General features: G+C 32.7%; 3 protein-coding genes across 3 annotated transcripts; 2 read left to right on the forward strand and 1 right to left on the reverse strand.

Annotated features, from left to right (window-relative positions):
* Positions 1–136: 136 nt before the first annotated feature.
* On the forward strand, positions 137–4254 carry LOC119188378 (circadian clock-controlled protein daywake-like). Its single transcript, XM_037440393.1, has 5 exons — positions 137–298; positions 1207–1429; positions 2041–2165; positions 3391–3546; positions 4027–4254. The coding sequence occupies exons 1-5, from the start codon at positions 238–240 to the stop codon at positions 4188–4190; spliced, it is 729 nt and encodes a 242-aa protein (XP_037296290.1). The 5' UTR covers positions 137–237; the 3' UTR covers positions 4191–4254.
* A 1240-nt stretch (positions 4255–5494) lies between these two features.
* Positions 5495–6724, reverse strand: LOC115440848. The gene has a single exon (XM_030165339.2). It carries the CDS (start codon positions 6722–6724, stop codon positions 5495–5497), a length of 1230 nt encoding a protein of 409 aa, XP_030021199.2.
* Positions 6725–8150: 1426 nt separating this feature from the next.
* Positions 8151–14620, forward strand: LOC115440850 (mucin-2). The gene is made up of 8 exons (XM_030165341.2): positions 8151–8294; positions 9954–10221; positions 10336–10874; positions 12226–12405; positions 13095–13301; positions 13425–13652; positions 13731–13952; positions 14139–14620. Exons 1-8 carry the CDS (start codon positions 8270–8272, stop codon positions 14504–14506), a joined length of 2037 nt encoding a protein of 678 aa, XP_030021201.2. The 5' UTR covers positions 8151–8269; the 3' UTR covers positions 14507–14620.
* Positions 14621–15580: the final 960 nt, after the last annotated feature.

Here is a 15580-nt window from a genome sequence, read left to right on the forward strand (position 1 = left end):
AATTGCTATTAAATAGTTATAACTTTAAATCTATTGTTTACACAACTAATTAGATTGTCATAATTTTAATGATCATTTAGCATTTCTTCGTATCAAATCTTTTATCCCATTATGATATAACTGAACGTCATTAGTTTAAATTATAGCAATTAAAGAAATTGTATAAATTTCAAGAATCAATCCATATTCACTTTAGTTGTGGTCAGTGTTTTGTGACATTACGTAAACGCGCATAAAATGAACCTCAAATATATTCTTGTAATATTTATTCTCGTGATTTCTAGAATTGACTCTATAAGTAAGTACACTTTTAATTATATATTAAATTTCGGCGTTTGTTCGACAGTGCTCTTATCTGGAACATTCGATTCGATACATTTCCATTTCATTCTAATTAAACAATGAAACGGCTACGATATCGAACATTCGGTTCTAACTTCTATGTATTTTAAGGTGGTGGTAAGTTTAGAGAGTGGGACCCTTTTCCCCCTATATGCAAACGTTTTAAACTTTCTTAAAAAATCCTTGAAATGTGTGGGTTATGCATAGTACTTACACAAATTTTATCGCGAGTATTAGAGCCATAAGTATAATATATTAATTCATCTCCGTCTCCTCCCTTAACGCCCTTATTCCTACATTGGTAAATGAAATTTCTTTCTGCGTTTCTTCTTTGGGTACTCATCGCTTAGGTAGCTAGTGAAAGGATGGTAAGTTAGTTAGGTTAGGGCTTTCATCGTTCTCACCGGTGTGGATCGCGACACATTCTTCCCTTTATCTTTATTAAGATTATTTCTTCTTTCCTGTCAGCCCGGGCTGGCTTCTTCGTTTACTTTTTAAACTTTAATTTATTTTATGTCCAATATAAATTGTCTTAAGTGTATATAAGCGACTTTATCTAAGCATTTTATTTTTTATTTATTTTATTTTATAAGTGCGTCTATGCAGCTTCGGATTGCCAATCTTTTTTCCATTATGTGAGAGGTGATCCCTACAATATCCGGTATGAATTCGAATTACTAAAAAAATCCATATCTACGACACATAGCCCAAATATTTTGATTAAGATCAAACGGAGGATCTATCTGGCTCGCAGTCTTACTGTGTGCTTGTCGCCAGCTCTACATCTAAATACAGATGCATGAATAAATATACGTACGAGCGCTAAACAAACAGTAATAAAATAAAATATTTCTATGTTTACAGCACAATTCCGTAGGCCATGCGAGGATTTGTCTGAAGAATGTTTGTCAAAATCCCTCCAAATGGCATTTCCAATTTTTGTGCAAGGCATACCAGAATTGGGAATTGAAAGCCTGGATCCATACATAATAGATAACTTAGATTTGATGCTGGCTGGCGGTTTGTCAATACAGTTCAGACAAGGGATTGCTAAGGGATTAAAGGATTGCGATGTGGATTTTGCAAAGTAAGTTATAACAAGAATATTGTATTTTTTACTGAACAGATTTCTAATATATTTTCTTTCACTATGAATTTATAATAATAATAAAAATAAATACATACTCGATAAAAAATAATAAATACTCCTAGGTAATTCCACGAAATGTATAGCAAGTTTTAATGAAAACAACAATACTTCTAATTTAAACATTTTTTGCTAGTTTATTATCATCATAAATATATTTTATCGAATTATAGTTATACATGTAAGTACAAATTGAATAAAATGATGCGTTTTAAAGTAAATGCCAAGTTCAAAGGGGTTTTTACAAGTAACTGATCAGGTCACAAAAATGAAGATTATAATTTTTGGTTTGATTTTCCTTATATGTTAATTCATTGGCCTTTACAACAAATAAAAGTTTGATTCCATACAATTTATTTATTTCGCAACCAAACACAAATACCTTCCCCGTAATAGGTAAGTATATAGATGGTAATAACTAAAATTAATATATAAAAAAGTATGTTTTTTAGTTTTATAGATCATATTCCAACTTTAAAAGTAATTACATGAATGATAAGATAAACTAACTAGGTACGTACCTACTATATATCTATAACATTATATTTAAGGTTAATTGGAAATACGCTGGAAACACAACTACATTGCAACTTAACGGTGAAAGGGAAATACAAATCTTTAGGGAAATTATTAATGTTTCCCATTGACGGTCACGGTGATGCTTCCATTAAAAGCCGTAAGTTTTTAGTTTCATATTTTTTTTTATACGTGCGCCGCAAAGTGACCCCTCTGCCTCTGATAGTAAGTGGAGTGGGGTTCAATAGAATTTCGATTGACGAGAGATGATTACCCCCGGACAGTCGACACAATTATGCCGCCCTGTTGGAACTGGATATACACAGGCTGATCACTTTGGCGGGTTTCAACACCTTGTGTATGGTGGTCGCAGTCCGGGCGGATATAAAATATACCAGCAAAAAAATATTTTTTTACTAATATGTAATTTTATTTTATACTTGTAGTACATATAACTATGGTTCCTAAGTAAACTATCGTATCTGAAAAAACCGCGATCTTCACTTTTCTAATGTGTTATGTAGCAACTGTTTACTGCCAAAACCCATTAAAAAAAATATCATTTGTTAATGAAGTGTTTTTTCGTTTATTAATTTTTGAATTGAATTGGTTTGGTAGTAATAGTACTTAGATAACGAAACGCTAAAATGTGAATGTCTCAATTTTTCCAGATACGATAGTTTACTTAGGAGCCATCGATTAAAATAGGATTGTGCCTTGAATTTTTTAATAAAATAAGAAGTATATAATATTAATAGAAATGAGAAACCAAGATTGAATCTAATGTCCACAGTACTAATTTTTTTTTTCGCGTGGAAAGTGCATTATCTCTGCATCTCAGTCTCAAAGGCGGTAACTGAGCGGGTGTGTTGGGGTCACCGGTCTTACGACCCGACGTTGAGCTGTGCGGCGAGACGGAAACATCGGGTGACCGCTGGGTCAAGTCCCTTAGATATACTGTGACATGACTTTTAAAATTATAACAAATTTAAATAATGTATGTTCATAGTTGACATTGTAGGAGTCTCTGTTTTAAAACCGGCCCTTGGTTTAGATACTCGCCGAGTACAGACGAATAGTCATGAATACGAGTGTGCGAACAGCTCATTTGGGTGTATTCGTTACTCACAATTCATAGTATATTTAATCAGCAAGGTATTGGGGGAATTATCGCCTATAATCTCAATTAGGTATAATGATTTACCATGTGGATTGTGGTAAGAATTCGAAATGAAAGATGATCTCGGAATATTTCGGGCTTTTCGCTTTAGAATTGGTAAATCTTTAACTGAAAATCGTAGAATTTACCGTAGTTTGGGTGTTTAAAGTTATGTATACATTAATTAATAACAAATATATTTATTATAAGTATTATTTTCTTGCAGGAAACATAAGACTCCATGGTTTGTTCAAATTTAAATCAAAAGTATTGTCCGACGGTGAAAAATATTTGGAAATAATCAGTTCGAACGTGGAGCACAGCTACGACGGTCGCGTCAGCTACCATTTGACGAACCTTCTGAGGGGGAATCCGGAACTAAGTAAGCAAACTGTGTATACTGTACGAATGACTTGTTAGATAACAAAATGCGATAGCCATACATAATTAATACTTAGTAAACAAAAATGTCAGCAATATTTGAACAATTTCTTAATACGAAGTGATTCACGCTATATTGTGCTATGAAAAGATTGTCAGAGTAAAAAATTGAAATTACGTATTTATACATAGGTAACTAATAAGTGTAATACACAATGTGCTTTCTTTAACAAAGATAAAGTAAATTACAAACAAATTATACATTACATACAATTGTTTACAATATTTTATATATGCATTTAAAATACTTACCGGGTCCTAACACATTTTGTTGCAATTTTCAATTTACAAGAAACTAAGCATAGAACCATTCAGTATTAAACATTTTGATCTTGTGTTCGTCTATACGAGGGTTTTGGATAGATTCGAAAAAAACAGTTCCTAAAATGATAGTTTTTAATTATAAAACCTGTATTTTCAGGCAACTCGGTATTAGATTTCATGAACGACAATTGGCGGATGGTTGCAGAAGAATTAGGTGGTCCTTTAGTAGACTACGGCGTGGCAGCGGTTATGAAGAATCTCAAACAACTACTGACAATAATACCAATGAACAAAATGGTTACAGTACCTTTAAATCTATAACTATCTTACTTAAGCTTACATACCGAACTTTGTTACCAGTTAATAAATAATGATGATAAAAATAGTTGTGGTTTTTTTATTATATACGTATATTAATATGTTGTTTGAATTGATCCAAAAATAAGTGATCCAATTATAATTAATTTATCTATTCCATGGGAAATTGACAACCAAATTTTATAATTTTAATGTATGCATATACGTAGGCGTTCAATGTAACCAAAGGATTTCGATGTATAGCGAGACTTTTATTTCGGAAAACTCTTTCAGTCGGATGAAGCCGCGAGCAAAAGCTAGTAGTGAAGATAAAATGAATAATATAATAAAAGGAAACACAAATAATTTATAAATTTTTTATTAGATATAAAAAGCTACAAGGTTTTGTGTTAAAGTACATCAACTTACACAACGAACCTACACATCACATTAAATGAATACAGTTATCTAAACGTGAGTCTTGATGAAACTTTTCATACACGTTTATTTAGGATAACAATACATGGTTAGCTAAGTGACGTCATTTTAAATCCAATATTCCGGACGGCCCAAGATAATGGGCTAGTTATTTTTTGCGCACGACCATGATATCAGATATGGGATATAAATATCGAATAAATGGTTTGCTGAGAAGAATATAATAAATAAAATGATTTCACTCTAAATTTGATATACACCGCCCAAGATGGCGGACTAGATGTTTTTTACGCACTCCTACAATATAAGTATCAAATTCACGGATTTTCTGAGCAAAAATGTATAGTTCAAACATTTTCAAAATTAATCTATTATTTAATTGATCTAGTAAAAAAATCCTTTACATTGAATCATTTCTTTTTTATACTATGTAGAAATATAAGTGTCTCGCGAGATTTAGCACCTTTTATCTCTACATAGTATAAAACAAAGATTGATTTACTAGAAAGGTTTTATCTTTTTAGTCCATTTAAGTAAAATATTGATTTAATATATTTTTTTTAAAACGTATGTATATATTCAGCATGTGCACGAGTAGATGCGTTATCATTAGCCAAAAACTTTTAAAAGGTATTTGCTCCGAAAGGCTTATATAATTGAAAAATAAAAATTACTACTTATATGAACAAAAAAAAATTATACATAAATACAATAATAATACACAAATAAAACATACACTTGTAGCAAGCTAAGTTCACGCCAGATGGTACCTAAGGAGAAGCCTTTGTCCAGCAATGGCGGCAAAAATGATGATGCTAATGATAATCCTCATGCGAACTCGTGAATTCAATATATACCTAGTTATAACAAATGAATTATTTGGATAAACACTACATAAAATGAGACAGTTGGATAATAACTATCAAGTAAGTAGTCGCAACACTAATAAACTTGAGCATTAAGTTTATATCCAAAATAAACATATCGTAAACTAAAATCTGCAATGGCCATGCTTCAATCAGCTCCATAAACGCTTTGGCTTGGATCCTCACTACGTTCGGTAGTTCATAATTCATAATCACTTTGTTAACCAAAACTTTGGTACAGTTACGAGTGAGCAGCAGTCGCTCACAAGCAACAGACATCATTGTTATAGTAAAAATTATTGTGGTAGACCAAGTCATAATTGTCATCAATATACTCAATCTAAATTCAGGAGAGCGGAAATAAATTATCGTCGACCATACTATAATAATAATAACATTTGTAAAAGTAGACAACAGGGTTAAAAAAAGTTGTAAGTTAAATGTTTCATTGATTAAGAAGCAAATGTTTCCAATTTTGTCATAAATCACGGCTAGATCTCGGATTTTCGTATTGTTATTTGAAGGCAGCCCTATGAAGTCATATCCTTCGTCAGGTTCCTCCCGTCGCTCTCTAACTGTAGTTACAAATAACTTTTCATTTGCTTTGTTCTCGACAAATATGGTCAAATGTCCATTAATAATTTCAAGTCTGCGTTGTAACATAAGAACCAAATTACAGAAGACCAGTATCTCTAAATTTTCTAGAAAATATGTTGGTAACGTAATTATTTCGGATATCGTATGATTCTCATTAAAGACTAAGTCCGCTATGCTATCAAGTGCATGGAACACACCAAGAATAATCAAATACTTAATGGTTTCATACCGATTTTTTTTATAGAAGCAGTCGTTGGTATTCGCATCAAGCGCTGAATCAAGGTCGGCTAAATTGTTGATAAGATTTTTGCAGTTTTTGTTTAAATAAAAACTGCATGAAAGTGCAAATATAAGGTATTGTATAAGGATGAAGCTTTGTGGTATCTTATTTCCAATAAATTCCCAGTTCTTCTGGTAAATATCGGAGCGTTCGAAAAATATGGTAAACATCACGACATGGACACTGGGTATTACGGCACTTAATATTCTCATTAATTTATTTGGTGGTTTTAATTCATGATTCACAAGACAAAACCTGAAAATTCCGAAACAATATTCAATAATCACGTAAAATTTCATTGACCACAATATCTTCTCGATCTTCGTGTTCTTTATTTGTTCTTTTTGTCTTCTTAAGTCTTTTTTAGGTGGTGACATATTTAATTTCAAATATAGTTATCATGTAGTTCCAAGAAGCTTAATGAACATTTTACATTCGACGCTGCAGCTTGTAAAAGTACTCTTGAGTGTTAATAGAGTAGCAAACTTGGAAAGAAAGATAATACTTTCAAATAGGTACGTCTATGGCGTTTCCAAATCGGGGAATGTATGTTGTTTAACTTGCCGTGGTGTTAAATACAGAATATATAATTCCATTATTATAATTAATTGCTCAATTTTCATTACTTCTAGTATTGTGTTGAACCAAAGTCAATTATATTTATTGAAGTCTGGCAGTCGATTAATATTGTTGAGGGAGGTGGTTATTGGAAATAGACGATAAGCAAATTTGTTCATAATGGATTGCCCTTAATATATTATATTAATATGAAAATTTTATAATGGGTGCAGAGGCGTCGCGTAAATATTTAATGGTAAAAATCAATTTCCAGATGACACAGACTGGATTGTAAAATTTTTATATGCTGTCATTACGGTTAAATTAAAGATCACTAATAGGGTACAAGCAAAATATTATTTATATTTTCAAATCATGTAGTCACATGCAAATACAATTTTTTCGGGAACAACCTATTCTAAGAATCATGTATAGTATAAACATAGTAAGATCAGGGAGTCCTATTCCGTTCCCTATTCGCATCGGCGGCCAGAATGCTCCCTGATCTTTTACAACTGGGCGTTGCCTCAGGAGCTAATGTCATAATTCACGTTGATGACTAGGATAAAGGTCTCAGATAAACAGAATACTAGATTAAGAAGTGTTCACAAAAAAGTAGAAAACGCTCAACAGATCGTAAAGGTCGAGTACTTGTTGCTAAGGCTTGGAAGCTACTAACGAAGATAACGAATATAATATTTTTATAAGTGCCCGGCTGTCACCTCATAATCCAAATAAGTCCAATAGAATGTCGACTGACAAGAAATGATTACCCCTCGTTTGTCGACACAATTATGCTGGTTTGTTGGAACCGGATATACACAGACTGATCCCTGAACGCGACACACTTACATGGGCCATTATTACGGGTTCTAACACCATGTGTACGGTGTTAGCTATCCGGCTTAATATAGAAACTATCCTACCACCATCATAGTACATATTCACCAAAGTCAGTCGTCAATCAACAATAATCATAATTCCTGCTCTGCACTATTTAATTAAATTGGTAGATTCTATGGCACCATGCATTAAATAAATTTCTACGTAAAAACATTATTTCCAGATTGTAACATTGCACCACGTATTTTTCGTACACATATCAGCATTATTCTCGTCAAATGAAATATTACATTACAGTTTAACAATAATTTAACAAGATTAAGTGAATCACAATATATGAACGGGTTTCAAGCACTCAAGCGAGAGGGGGTTTTTATAAATATAATATCAACGAACATACATAAGAGGCTTGGTCATTCGTACGTTGTAATACTTCGCTGTCGGACCTCAAGTCGGTCAGAGTTAATATATCAAAACATTGAATGTTCACAAAGTGCATGTGACTTATTAATTCCGTAAAAATGTGGAGGAATTGTACTTTAATTGGTAAGTCACGGAAATTGCAGTGATATTTAAACGAGTAATATTTTTGTTTATTTAAATTTCAAATATAAATTACCTGTAACATTTTCCTTATCGTTGGTTTGGTGGTTATCCTCTTATAGTTTGATGCTTCTTCATATTTTATACCCAAATCATAGAAAATCTTCTACAACACTATATTTATGTACCACATATACATTATAAACTGCACCGAATACTACTAGCGTTCGTCACATTGACACAACAGTCACCAGAATTATGCCGGCTTGCGACAAATGTGCGCAAAGCACTCTATTCTTAGGTCTGACGAAATGTAAATATTCAAGAATGCGAAGACACCTGGAAAAAAATTATGGTGTATTGACCATATACTTTGAATATCTTAGCGGCAATTCTCTATGAATGAGTTTTTTTTAAATATACATTTTTATTTTTTGATGCATATTTATTCGTCTTTATTTACATATCTATATATGTCGATATTACAATAAATGCTATTAATTTCATACATAATCGGTAAATTGCCAAAGTCAAAATGGATTTGCAGGTCACCGATGTTTATTATATTTATTATTTGTTTTGTTCAATATTGATTTGAGTAAACTTTAGTTCCTTCGCTTCTTGAATCATTAATAAATGACTTTATTATTCCTTAAAGGTAGATAGACTTTAACGTACCTAAGTAATGAAAATAACCAAGCTGTTATTTAACTTAAGATAATATGCTTTCATCGTATAAGCATTATTAATAGTTTTGTCGATAATTACCCATATTATCCTGATTTCTATGTTTCTATGTAAATATGTTCGTAGAAATTATTAACTTATTCGTAGATTTAGTAGTCATACCCATGACTACTAAATCTCACGATAGCATCACTGGAAGGTCGAGTTGCGACCAGGCTACGGCAGGTTTACTAAGTTTAGTTGCGCTGTGTGAAGTTTCAACCTTCCTGCCATACAAATACTTATTACAACACCAAACAACTAGCGTATGTTTTTGGATTATTTCAATATATATTTTTTTATTATTTCTTTTTTCTAATCTCATATGCTTGTTTGGCTCTAGTACTTTCCGAAGATCGAGTGTTTTGATCTCACCGGTTTTACAACATAATTATATTGGCGATAAAGTTAACAATTAAAATTTATAGTCACGAAACTATAAAATTACGTTTTTATATTATTAAAATTTTTGGTTTTAAGTATATTGTTTTTTAATTTCCTTCTAAATCTATATTTTATACCCGATATGTATATTTCATAAATCTACAAAGAAACCAGTGGTATGTTAGGAATTCATAAATGATTTATGATTCAGCAAATAACAATAAGGTCAAAGTAAAGGTTAAACCTGCTTAAGTTTTAAATAAATTTTCGAAATAACTTGAAAAACAGATTCTTGGAATTTATGTTGTGGTATTACAATAAGACTTATTCTTTTTTTATCACTTAAATAATAAACAATATATTATAGTTATTACCCATTCAGTCTTTATTTAATGGGCATTAGGCACTATTTGTTAAACTGAGACAAAGTTCTGCATAAAGTAGATAAAGCTTTAGATTTGCTTCTAATGTAAAATAGGTACGTCTTCTAAATAATATTATCATATTAGAAAATACTACTGCAATAATAATTATTTTTAAACTTTTTTTCAGTAATTTATGCTGCATTATGCAATATAGCAGCAAGCAAGAGTTGGCACGGTCATAACTCACATAACCATGGGTGTCATCATTATAATAATGAATGGCATACTGGACACGAATCATCATCTTCGAGCAGTGAAGAATATTATTGGCCGCATTACAGTCAACATGGCGCTAATGAATTTAACCCTTGGGGTTGGGACACAAATCAGTATACTCACCCTAATCATAATTGGGATGCTAACAATGATGATACACAATGGATGATTATACGAAGGTTATATGAGTTTATATCTTGCAATAATTTATACAATATTGATGAGATTTCTTTGGAAAATATTTATAGATTTTAATAAACAATATACCTACATATTGAAATATTCCATTTTAGATTGACCACAAGTACTTCATCACCAAACCAGCCATCGCCCTCTTCAAGTAAACCCACAGTATTTCCAAACCAACCATCACCATCACCAAATACACCAACAATAAATCCAAACCAACCTACGCCTTTCCCAAATGCACCAACAGTATTTCCAAACCAACCCTCGGCATCACCAAATGCACCAACAATAAATCCAAAACAAGCAACGCCTTTCCCAAGTAGACCAACAGTATCTCCAAACCAGTCATCAGCATCACCAAATACACCAACGATAAATCCAAACCAGCCAACGCCTTTTCCAAGTGAAACAGTATTTTCGAGCCTGCCTTCGATATCCACAAGTGATAACTCAACAATAGATCTAAGTCCTACGTCATCAGTTGGAAGTCTGTCAGAACCAAATACTGGAACATCGTTAACTGACGTGGACGCCTGCCTACGTTCCTGCCCTGTTACTACAGAATATGATCCTGTGTGTGGTACAAACTATGAAACTTACAATAATATGGGACGGTTCGTTTGCGCTCAAAGATGCGGAGTAGGTAAGTTTTGAAATTAATTTCCTCAGTTTTTTTGATCTTTATTTTTTAATCCATAATCAGTTAACTCTATTTTAAAGATAACGGTATGTAAGGTAACGGTGGGGAGTTATCAGGGATTCCATTTTCAAATCCGCTTACTATACGAAACGCAACAGCAAGTGAGCTGTCAGTTCATAATGTTTTTTGTGAGACAGTGGTAAACGGCTGATTGAATAAGGCTCATTATTGCTGTAGATATATGTCCACAGCGTGGACCTACGATTTCCGCCTAACATATTATATAAACTCACAAGATTTGATTATTCGTATACTTTCGAAGCGTTTTTTGGTTTATCTATTCATAGGGTTTCCCTCATAATTATTCTCTCTCTTTCTTATTTACTATATCGGTAAAACTCTTTTAGTTGTGTTTTTTCAGTTTTCCAGAAAGTGACTAATATCAATTGAAAGGGTTTCCTCATAAAATAATTTTCAATCGTTACTTCTGGATTTCAACCGGAAAGACTCCAAAATTACACCCTATATATTGTGTAGGATTACCCCTCCAGAAAATATTAGCCTAATAATTATTTTGTTGCCCTTTTTACTATTAAATGAACGGGTTATTGTTTAAGTGCGGGTAAATAAACGAACGGCTTTTTAGGTCTCTTACACTCACTATTATATAATATAGCATATAGTATTATCCTCGTCGTGTAGTGAAGAGTTGAGATAGAATCAGTGCCTGACGTTTCGCCGTGCTTATTTGCATTACATAATTCACAAGTGGGGAAAACCATATCATCAGGCAAAAATTTCAATCCCAAACATTAAATTTCCTTATTTTTATACCTCTTTATTTCGAAGATCTGTATCATACGTCACGTCTGAAACTTGTCCATTTAACAATTATACCACTAAGAAAAAAGCGGGGAACTCTCGAGCAAAACTCCCGTCAAACAAGTTTAAACAACAAAGTAAGTGGACATATTTTATTCGGTTATTCAAAATGTTTCTGCGTTTATTACTTTTGTGGTAATTAGTTTGCAAGAAACGTAAAATAATCTTGGCCCAAATAACGTCATTTGTCCACGCTTCTGTGTTAATAAATAAGCAAAATATAAAAAAAAAATATGTTTGTGTTATGTTATACTTAAGGTGCATTAAATTAAATTGTAACATATATGCGGAGACTATAAGCAAGATGTATATTAATATAATTTTTAAATCTATATTAGTCTGTAAGTCTTCCTTAAAATAAATAAATCATTAAATAACCATTGATTTAAAATAATTGTAAAAAAATATAGATGGAATAAAAAGATATCTGATAAGTTTTTGTATAGCTTTATATAATATCATTTGATTTCAGATGTAAAAATTTTTTTAAGAAGAAGTTGTCCACCACTTGGTTTGGGTCAGTTACGAACTACACAAGCTGTATGTATCGCATCTTGCTCTATAGCAGAAGAATATAATCCAGTTTGTGGATCAGATGATATCACACACGACAACCCATCGACGATTCTGTGTGCCCAAATGTGTGGATACAGTAAGTTTGTTCATTATAACTTTTCATACCTTACAATATCTAAAATGCATGTAGGCATTTCATCAAAAACAATTTTACACTTTTACTGATTTATAGGAGTTTATGTTTTATAACGAATAGGAAGTAATAACTCCTCAGACCTTGAATTACGTAATTCTGCACTGAACACTCGCCACCCCAAGACATTCAATGTTTACATTTAACTTTAGAAAGGTTCACACATCCGTTTAATTTATAATTATCTTAGCAATATAAATAAATGAGTAAGGGAATTAAAAACTCAGTAACATCTGATACTTATCTAAAAATTTGAATCTCATTTTAACTATAGTCTGACACATATCTAGAAGGGCGTTTGCCTGAGACGCCTCTAGCTGAAATGTTGTGGTAACATTTATGTATCTTATTTTATAATATAGAAAATTGCTTAATTTAGAAAATAATTTAAGACAAAAATCATTAGATAAATTGGATATGGAATGGGCAAGAAGTGTGAGTGTCGTAAAATAACATTTTAAGGGAAATTATATAGTGGCGTAAGCTAATACATGTAAACTGTGGTTGCATACTTGAAGAGCACAGAATTTAGCTAATGTTGTATGCGTCTTTTTTGCCTGTATTGTTACTGTGCATCATCTACTGGTAATCCGGAACAATAAATAAATAAATTATGATTTTCGTCTTTACAGATGTGACGATAAAAAGTATGACCTCGTGTTCAGAGGCAACTACAGTTCAGTCACCAAGTTTACGCACAACTACGCCAATACCATACCGAATTCGGACATGCATAGAATTATGCGTTTCTGATACTGAATTAAAGCCAGTGTGTGGAACAAATGACGTCACCTATCAGAATACAAATCAGTTAGATTGTGCAAGAGTATGTGGAGTTGGTTAGTATTAAATCATATTTCTTTGTCATACATGCATATTTTAGCATCCATTTAAATCAAGTATCTAATTATATTGGTAATGTGTAATAAAATATGCTTATTATAAAGATGTATAATTTTTAGATGTGGAAATAAAGCATAGATTACCATGTGGACAAGAAAACAGCAACAGTAATAGCAATCCCTCGATTCCAAACGTTAATGATCAGAGTGTAAATCCCCTTCCACCAACTGTTCAGATGTGTGTGAACTCTTGTTCCGTGACGGCCGAATACAGTCCAGTCTGTGGGACAAATGGTATTACGTACCCTAACCCTAGCCAGTTAGAATGCGATCGGTTATGCGGAATTAGTAAGTAATATATTTTTTTATCAGTAAGTTTAGTCTATCTGCCTTCCTAAGTGAACAACTCTCTTTATATATTTTCAGGAGTTGAAATATTGCAGCGTTCGCCGTGCACTCAAATTACAAATGACAATCAAATATCAACAACAACTACACCTTCAACATCGACTACATTGTCACCTATGCTATTAGCATCCTGTATTAGAGCATGTCCTCAAACTCCGGAATACAACCCCGTGTGCGGTACTAATGGTGTCACGTATAAAAACCCTAGTCATTTAAGCTGTGCTCAGACCTGTGGCGCCAGTAAGTGGTTTTCATTTGTTTTACTTATCCCTACCTGTAAAATCATCGCAAAATTCACGTTTTCCGAATAACTACGTCTCGACCCCCAATTTATCCGCATTACCGTAATAGCAATATTAACATAGAAATTTAATTTAAATCACTAATATGGTAAGAAACTAATTATCCATAAACATTTATTCGTAGATGTCGACGTTAAGCGAAGATCAGTCTGCCCGCCTGTAGGAGTTACAGAACCGCCTGCAGATGGCCAGTCCTCGGCACCTATAACCAATGCGCCGCTTCAAACGACAAAAGAACCTACAACCATCAACGGGAATTCCGATAGTGTTAATGCCAACAACAATGGAGGAGTTAACGTAGTGACAAATGTACCGATACAGGTCCCAGATGTGAATAATGGAAACAAGCCGTCTGACAATAAAGATGTGGCCACAATATCTCCTGTAGATTTGCTTAGCATATTTACAGATCCAACAACAACCACTACTGAAGCAGATGAAGCCATTGATTTCGATAGTAGATTTGGTGAAGATAAGAGGAGTAAAAAATAAATCAATCATTTAATTCGTAATCTTAGCAATTATGTAATTATTTGGACTGCATAATTATTGATTATCAAGTATCCTCAAAATATTAATAAACAGTGCCAATGTACGAGTTTGTGAGTGTGCGTTTATTCCTTAATCCTAACAACAAAAAATAATTTATGCAATGATTGTGAAATTTCATATTTGCCGTGTCATTAGCCGAGTTGGGAGGGGAACGGACTGTCGAGACGAATGTCCGCAAGTTCAAAACCCAAGGGCACGCACCTCTGACTTTTCTAAAGTTATGGTTGCATACTTTGTGAATTTTCGATTGCTTTTACGGTATTATAGAAAAACATCGTGAGGAAACCTGCATACCTGATAAATTCTTCAAGAATTTCGAGGGTATGTAAAATCTGCACATCCGCACTAGGTCAGCGTGGTGGACTAAGGCCTAATCTGTCTCGATAGTACAGGAGGACCGTGCCCGGCAGTGGAACAGTATATAATACAGGGCTATATCGTATATATTTTATTAAACAAATGTTTACAAAGTTATAACTTTTCGACCACTTCGTGGTGGACTTATGGTAAGAAATTAAACCATTGGTCGTTTTGTTGTCATGGAATAGTTCTACAGAGACATTTTAGGAACACGTAATATTCAAGTTATAGTTTTTGAAAATAAGTGTTACGTTTATAAAGTATAGGCTTGTAGAGTCAGGGCTTGCTTCTGCTTGAAATCTTATGACTTTTTAACTGTGAAAGCGTTATGAGCTAGTACGCACCGCTAATTTCTATTTTTATAATCAATAGTGATTCCGAATGAAAACTATTTTAATTAAATCATAAAATATATGTTATAGGTCACGTTGCTTTTGTATAAATTAAATACATAAAACGTGTCAAAACCTGCTACTAATTTCAAAAAAGTATTACAAAATATTTTCTGAGTGTGTATAAAGTCAAGGTTTAGTTTTGGTTTGATTTTCCTTATGTCGAATACTGTGTAGATTCATTGTCCTTAGTTACGGATGCGTTAAAAGTTTTATTACATAAAAATATATTTGTTTTAAGTAAAATCTCAAACCGCAGTAC

This window comes from Manduca sexta, chromosome 19 (assembly GCF_014839805.1).
Source record: "Manduca sexta isolate Smith_Timp_Sample1 chromosome 19, JHU_Msex_v1.0, whole genome shotgun sequence".
Classification (NCBI taxonomy): Eukaryota; Metazoa; Arthropoda; class Insecta; order Lepidoptera; family Sphingidae; genus Manduca; species Manduca sexta.

Excerpts from the sequence above, each read along its gene's own strand:
- LOC119188378 (XM_037440393.1), top strand. The coding sequence starts at position 238 with ATGAACCTCAAATATATTCTTGTAATATTTATTCTCGTGATTTCTAGA. Across the intron at positions 2,166-3,390 it reads TGATGCTTCCATTAAAAGCC|GAAACATAAGACTCCATGGT; the intron begins GTAAGTTTTTAG and ends ATTTTCTTGCAG. Across the intron at positions 3,547-4,026 it reads GAGGGGGAATCCGGAACTAA|GCAACTCGGTATTAGATTTC; the intron begins GTAAGCAAACTG and ends CTGTATTTTCAG.
- LOC115440848 (XM_030165339.2), bottom strand. The coding sequence starts at position 6,724 with ATGTCACCACCTAAAAAAGACTTAAGAAGACAAAAAGAACAAATAAAG.
- LOC115440850 (XM_030165341.2), top strand. The coding sequence starts at position 8,270 with ATGTGGAGGAATTGTACTTTAATTG. Across the intron at positions 13,302-13,424 it reads TGCAAGAGTATGTGGAGTTG|ATGTGGAAATAAAGCATAGA; the intron begins GTTAGTATTAAA and ends TATAATTTTTAG. Across the intron at positions 13,653-13,730 it reads CGATCGGTTATGCGGAATTA|GAGTTGAAATATTGCAGCGT; the intron begins GTAAGTAATATA and ends ATATATTTTCAG.